Source organism: Octopus bimaculoides, chromosome 29, assembly GCF_001194135.2.
Source record: "Octopus bimaculoides isolate UCB-OBI-ISO-001 chromosome 29, ASM119413v2, whole genome shotgun sequence".
NCBI lineage: Eukaryota > Metazoa > Mollusca > Cephalopoda > Octopoda > Octopodidae > Octopus > Octopus bimaculoides.
The window spans coordinates 576,639-584,532 of record NC_069009.1 but is presented as its reverse complement, the minus strand read 5'-3'; the positions used below and the strand labels follow the sequence as shown (position 1 = coordinate 584,532).

The window sequence follows — 7,894 nt, the reverse complement described above, 5'->3', positions numbered from 1 at the left end:
CCTACAGCACCACGAGGCTCCGGCAGGGGATGGTGGCGAATCCTGCTGTACTCTTCCACCACAATTTTCTCTCACTCTTACTTCCTGTTTCTGTTGTGCCTGTAATTCAAAAGGGTCAGCCTTGTCACACCTTTTTACGCTGAATATCCCCGAGAACTACGTTAGGGGTACACGTGTCTGTGGAGTGCTCAGCCACTTGCACGTTAATTTCACGAGCAGGCTGTTCCGTTAATCGGATCAACTGGAAACCTCAACATCGTAAGCGATGGAGTGCCAACACAACTCATATATTCTATTCAACCAGTCGCTATGCTTGATCGTTAAATCCACAATTTTTAAAATTATTATTTCTATTGAAGAGTATCTGTTCCATTTCAAGCACACATTCTTCAATTAATTTTTTAACATAACTCAGCCCTGTCGTATGCCCCATCAGTACATTGAAAAGGGAATCCTCATTCTTTTTGACAAAGGTACAAAACATTGCTTACTTGTTACTCAGCCTGATATATCAATACACAACTGAAAGTGCTACTACTAGTTTCATGCTATTATGAGACTTGACCAGGCATATTTATAAAATATATACTATGTATCTTAAGGGCATACGGCCAAAGAAACCAAACCAAATCTGACTGGAATGTGGAGCAGCACTCTGGCTTACCAGCACCTGTCACACTTTCCGACCCAGGCCTGCATAGAAAATGGACGTTAAAGTATGATGATGATGAAAACACAACAAAGACAAAATCAATGTCCTTTAAAACTTTTATTCATTATTCCCATTCTTTTATTCTCTCAGAACAAATTCCTCGAAAATCCAGCGCAATCATCTTCAGAAATCAAAGCCACTGCTGTGTTGATATATTTCCATCTATGCATAATATTGAAGTTAATATTCATGAATTTTATATTGACATTGATGAAATTGAAGTTGATAACATCCAGCTTGAAGAATAATAAACCCTGTCTTTTAGCAGAGAAAATATTCATAATTGTTGTCCTGTTGTAATAAATTTTGATACTGATCCTGTTACAGTTGTGTATGAATAGTCAAATGTGTACGTAAGAGGCCTTTTGCATAGAATGATTTACCGCAGATTTTGCAATGATATGGTTCTCCTCCTGTATGAATGTGCTTGTTACTATTGCTAGAGAATGATTCACCAGATATCAGAATAATATGGCCCCTTCTTTGTATGGGTACGTTTGTGTTTAGACAAGACCCCACTTTGGGAGAATGATTTGCCACAGATATCACAATGATATGTCTTCTCTCCTGTATGAATACGTTTGTGATTATTTAAAGTTTTGTTGTAAGAAAATAGTTTACCACAAATATCACAATGATATGGTTTTTCCTTAGTATGAATACGCTTGTGACTAATCAAAGAGCTACTTGAAGAGAATGATTTACCACAGATATTACAATGATATGGCTTCTCTCCTGTATGAATACGTTTGTGACAAGTTAAAGAGCTACTTTCTGGAAATGATTTACCACAGATATTACACTTATATGGTTTTCCCCCAGTATGTAAATGTTTGTGATTAGTCAATTGACTATTTCTAGAGAATGATTTACCACATGTATCTCAATGAAATGCTTTCTCTCCTGTATGCGTAAGTTTGTGTTTAATCAACTCTCCACTTTGAGTGAAACATTTGCCACAGATATTACAATGAAATGATTTCTCTCCTGTATGTGTACGTTTGTGCCTAGGCAAGTGACCACTTCCAGAGAATGATTTACCACAGATATTACAACGATATGGCTTCTCTCCTGTATGTGTACATTTGTGTTTAGTCAAGTCACCACGTTGAGAGAAAGATTTACCACAGATATCACAATGATATGGTTTTTCCCCAATATGAATATGTTTGTGACGAGTTAAAGTGCTATTTTCAGAAAATGATTTACCACAGGTATCACAGTGATATGGTTTTTCCCCAGTATGAATACGTTTATGATTAGTTAGATTACTGCTTTGAGAAAACGATTTACCACAGATGTCACAGGAATATGGCTTCTCTCCTGTGTGAACACGTTTGTGCTTATTCAAAGTGTTATCACAAGAAAGAAGTTTCCCACAAATATCACAATGATATGGTTTTTCCTTAGTATGAATACGCTTGTGACTAATCAAATGGCTATTTGTAGAGAATGATTTACCACAGATATTACAATGATATGGTTTTTCCCCCGCATGAATACGATTGTGACTAGTCAAGTGACCATTTTGAGAAAATGATTTACCACAGGTATTGCAATGATATGCTTTCTCTCCTGTATGTGTACGTACGTGACTGGTCAAGTGAGCACTTTGAGAGAATGATCTACCACAGACAGCACAGTGATGTGGTTTCTCTCCTGTATGAATGCGTTTATGACTAGTTAAGACTCTTTTTTCAGAAAATGATTTACCACAGATATTACAATTATATGGCTTCTCTCCTGTATGAATGTGTTTATGACTAGTTAAAGTGCTCTTTTCAGAATAAGATTTACCACAGATATCACAGAGATATGGCTTCTCTCCAGTATGAATTCGTCTGCGACTAGTCAAGTTACTACTTCTAGAGAATGAATTACCACAGATATATGGCTTCTCTCTTGTATCAGGGCTTTTTGGTTCAGTTAAATTATTCATTATGAGAGAATATTTTTTCATACATATCACAATGATAATAAATTTTTCATTTCTATGAATATGTTTGTGTCCAGTTGTGTCACAATTTTCAGAGAATAATTTAATGCTATGTTTCTTTCATTTGTGATCTTGCTTAATATCCAAAACAGAAGATGTTAAACTTAATTAACCAGTAAGTTATCCAAGCTCAATTAACCTGTAAATTGATCATCTCCTTTACATTCCAGACAGTGAAGACAAGTAAATGTTGCTGTTAATTTCATTGTCCAGAAGAAATATTTTCCAATTGTTCATCATAGATTTCCAATTGTTCATCATAGATTTCCAATTGTTCATCATAGATTTCCAATTGTTCATCATTTGTTGAAGATTTTATATTTATAAAGAGCTTGATGTATTGATGAATGTGGCTTATAAATATATGGTCTTCCTTTAATCGATGGAAGTCAATAAAAATACCAGAGGTACATCTGGATGAAGAAATTTCTTTTACATCAACATGATATGTTATTCTGAAATAGGAAAAGAAGCAGAAAGATAAAGAGGATAGTAAAACAACATTGCAAATATTTCAACATCAATTGTCATCATTTAATGTCTATGTGTACATGGGTCAGAAACCAGTGAGGCATTGAAACTTGTAAATTACTTTCCCATACCCAAAATGTCCTGCAAAATTTTGTTTTATTGATTAATGTATGGCAAAAATTCATTTACGGTGTATTACAAGGTCAGCTAAGATAAAAAAATTTTCTAGAAAACGCTTGTGAGTGCATCCTACCCCACCTCCTCCGTTTTCCACAGAAAAAATGCATTTGTGGTATATTAGGTCAACTAAGATGATAACATAAAAAAAAAACGTTCACAAAAAAATTTTCTTGCAAAATTGGGGCCAGAGGATTTCCGGGGATGCACCCACCTCACCGTTTGGGCACTCCACAGACACGTGTACCCTTAACATAGTTCTCGGGGAGATTCAGCGTGACACAGTGTGACAAGGCTGACCCTTTGAATTACAGGCACAACAGAAACAGGAAGAGTGAGAGAAAGTTGTGGTGGAAGAGTACAACAGGGTTCGCCACCACCCCCTACTGGAGCCTCATGGTGCTTTTAGGTGTTTTCGCTCAATAAACACTCACAACGCCCGGTCTGGGAATCGAAACTGCGATCCTGCTGCCCTAACCACTGGGCCATTGCGCCTCCACTATTATCACCATTACAGCCTTAAAATAAACCTTTGTCAATTTACCGTATTCACATTAAAACGAGTTCAGTAATTAATCAACTTAATTAATTTACTTGGAACTTGGTTAGGTGTTGTAGAAGTTATTTCCCGTTACACGATTGTATTTCTTTAATTCCCTAATCGATGTCTCTACTGAGCCATTGATTAGGTTCCAGTGCTTTTGTTTGTCCCATTCTGTTAACAACTTCATCTTCAAGTTATTTGAAATTCTCACCAGATTATTTTAAGAAAGTGCACTCACATATTCTACTCAGAGGCCATTTCCAGCTCACGACTTGACTCCCATCGCAGACACCGTAATAAAGAAGACGTCTTCAACCTCAGGCTTCCTGGTTTGACGTCAAGCCGTCTTACTTGCGGTCCCTTCCTGACGTCATTTCCTCTCCTTTCTGATGATTCTCTTTCCTTCACAATTGACACTGATCTAAAGAACGCTGCATCTATACTCCGTTTCGTAATCGTCCATTCTGTTGAGGGCAAATACTCTCTCTGAGATCTCCATGGTACCATAGAGCCACCTTTCTCCTCCCCTTCGTCACATATGTCTGTGTGTCCTGCCATCGCTTGACAACTGATGCGGGTGTGTTTGTGTCCCCGACCCCTAGCAGTTCGGCAAAAAGAACTGAGAGAATAAGCATCAGACCCGACAGGGTCACCAAGTGCATGGCATGACAAAACCCCCTAAAACTAGGAATGGGGGAAATAGTATTGAATGGGTGTGCCATTGTGCCAATTGAGATATTTCAAGTATAAAGGAGACAAAGAATAGATAAAGAATAACAAAACAAACACATAAATTTTTTATTCATTTATTTTTTTTTTAATAAATACTTCAAAATCCAATCACAAACATTTTCAGTAATTAAATTATCTCAGAGTCAACATTTTTTTTATTGATTATCAAAAATTTGAGGTTCACATTCACAGTATTGAAGTTGATGAAGGGGAAAAAAACCCTGTCTTTTAGCAGACAAAATAGTCTTTATTGTTGTCATGTAATAAATTTGGACACTGATGCAGTTACATTTCTTTGTGAATACCCACATATAGAAGTTGCGTTTTTGAGAGCATGGTTTACCAAAGATGTCACACTGACATGATTTCAATTCTGTAGGAATGCGTTCATGTACAGTTAAGCTACGTCTATGACAGAAGGATTAATCACCGACATCACCATGAAATAGTTTCTCTCTTGTATGAACATGTTCATGTATAGTTACAACCCTATTTCCAAAAAATAAATTACAACAGGTACAGCAATGTTATGGTTTCTCTCTTGTGTGTGTCAGTTTGTGTCTAGTCAAGTGATTACTTTGAGAGAATGATTTACCACAGATATCACAATGATAGGGCTTCTCACCTGTATGAATGCGTTTGTGACCAGTCAAAGGACCACTTCGGGAGAATGATTTACCACAGATATTACAACGATATGGTCTCTCTCCTGTATGAATACGTCTGTGACGAGATAGACCGCCACATTTAGAAAATGATTTAGCACAGATATCACATTGATATGGCTTCTCACCTGTATGAATACGTTTGTGTGTTTTCAATTGCTCAACTTGAGAGAATGATTTACCACATATTTCACAGTGATACGGCTTCTCTCCTGTATGAATATTTTTGTGCCTAGTCCAATGATTACGACAAGAGAATGATTTACCACAGATATCACAACGATATGGTTTCTCTCCTGTATGAATACGTTTGTGCCTTTTCATATTACTAAATTCAGAAAATGCTTCACCACAGACATCACAATGATATGGCTTCTCTCCTGTATGAACGCGCTTGTGTCTAGTTACGCCAAACCCTTCAGTGAATGATTTACCACATATATCACAGCGATAAGGTTTCTCTCCTGTATGAATGCGTCTGTGTCTCGTCAAGTAACCATTTTCAGTGAATGATTTACCACAGATATCACAATGATATAGCTTCTCTCTTGTATGAGTATGTTTATGTTTAGTCAAGTTACTCCTCAGAGAGAATGATTTACCACAGATATCACAATGACATGGTCTTTCTCCAGTATGAATACGTTTGTGACTAGTCAAGTGATTATTTCTAGAGAATGATGTACCACAGATGTTACAACGATATGGCTTCTCTCCTGTATGTGTACGTTTGTGTACAGTCAAGTGACCACTCTGAGAGAATGCTTTTCCACAGATATTACAGCGATATGGTTTCTCTCTTGCATCAGGGTTTTTTTGTTTGGTTAAATGATTCATTATAATAGAATAATTTGTTACACATATAAAAAAATTACTCTTTTTTTTAATTATTTTTATGAATATGTTTGTTTAGTTGAGTTACTATTTTTCTTTCATTTGTGATCTTGTTTATTATCTAAACCAGCAGATGTAAACTGTCCACTCCTTTGTAAAGTTATCCAAGCTTAATTAACCTGTAAAGCAATCATCTCTACATATCAATCAGAGAAGACTAGAAAGTGGCGTTGTTAAATCCATCATCCAAAAGAAATAGTTCGTTGTTTGTCTCAGATTTTATTTTAGTTTTTTTAATATAAAGAGGTTGATGTATTGATGAATGCTCCTTATAAATATATCGTCTTCTTTTAGTGGATGAAAATTGATAAAAATATCAGAGGCATGTCCGAATGAAGAAATTTCTTTTCTGTCAACATGATGTGATATTCTGAAATAGGAAAAGAAACAGTAAGATAAGAACAATAGTTAAATGACAATAATTCAATATTGCGAATTTTACATCAACCGTCATCCATTTGCATGGGCTGGAGTCCATTGAGGCATTGAAACTTCTACAACATTCTGTATATAGATTTTCCTATATTTCTCAAATTATATATGTCTTAGCTTTTTTCTTTCTTCTCTCTGCTTTCACCTGTGAAGTGGTATGGCTTAGTGGTTAGGGTATCTGCATCTGGTGGCAAGGTCATGAGTTCAATACCCAGTGGGGCATCTAGTCTCCAAGCCACTTTATTTCACATTGCTCCAGTTCACTCAGCTAGCAAAACTGACCCTAATCTATAATTCAGAGGGCTAGTTTTCTCATATGTCTGTGAAGTACTCAGCCATTTGCAATTTAATTCCATGAGCATTGTTCCATTGACTGGACAAACTAAAACACAAAGGGCCAGTTACTGTTTCACCAAGTGGACTGAGGCCATGCTGGAGTACATGTTTCAAGGACTTCATCAAACAAATCAATCCCAGTATTTATATTTAAGTTTGGTGCATATTCTATCGTGGAAGCGCGTGGATTAGTGGTTAGGGTGTCGATACCATGATCGTAAGATTGTGGTTTTGATTCCTGGACCGGGCTACGCATTGTGTTCATTTTTCATGAATATTAAAATACACCTGCTTGTCTTTCTGTCACGTCCTTGTCTTGTTTTCTGTACACCTGAACGATATATATACACACACACATATATATATATATGCAGGGTGCAGTGAATAAACTGTCATCTAAATTACGCAAAAATGAAAATGACACTGACGTATTATATATATAAAAATTAAATAATGAGGGTAGAAATTGATATTAATCCATTAAAACCAGTGGCTTACCATATTTTTAAAAAATCCGAAGATTAAAAATTATATTACATACAAATTAAGAGGAAAGACCACCAAATTGGATTCGTAATATGATGAAAATAGACGTCAAATCGCCTTACCACGAAGAGTGTGTTCTCAAGAAAATTTCAGCAAACGCCAGAATGTAAAAATGAGCAAGACAACTGAAAATATACGAAATGAAAACTATTACTTACGTACCATGATTTCGTTTGTAAATGTTTACGAATATATATATATATATATGTATATATGCATGGATATATATACACGTGTGTGCATATATAAACACACACACATATATATAGAGAGAGATAGAACTTTTGATAGACGATAGGTTTCTTTCAGTTCCTGTCTACCATATCCTCTCACAACGCTTATAGTTGGCCCAAGGTTATGGTAGAAGACACACCCAACCAGCAACTATG

General features: G+C 36.1%; 1 protein-coding gene and 1 pseudogene across 3 annotated transcripts in view; both read right to left on the bottom strand.

Annotated features, from left to right (window-relative positions):
• Positions 1-693: 693 nt before the first annotated feature.
• LOC106880332 (zinc finger protein 665-like) overlaps positions 694-7,894 on the bottom strand; it is a 55,538-nt pseudogene continuing 48,337 nt past the window's right edge.
• The window catches only part of LOC128251255 (zinc finger protein 678-like), a 4,658-nt gene continuing 1,454 nt past the window's right edge, over positions 4,691-7,894 (bottom strand). The window contains exons 2-3 of one of the 3 annotated variants that reach the window (XM_052978028.1): positions 7,568-7,630; positions 4,691-6,561 (exon numbers count right to left, since the gene is read on the bottom strand). In XM_052978028.1, the coding sequence (XP_052833988.1) occupies positions 5,160-6,134 (975 nt within the window). In that variant the 5' untranslated portion in view covers positions 6,135-6,561; positions 7,568-7,630 and the 3' untranslated portion in view covers positions 4,691-5,159. Of the gene's footprint in view, positions 6,562-7,567; positions 7,631-7,667; positions 7,856-7,894 lie in introns of those variants that run through there. The other 2 variants (XM_052978030.1, XM_052978029.1) reach the window with 2 other exon arrangements.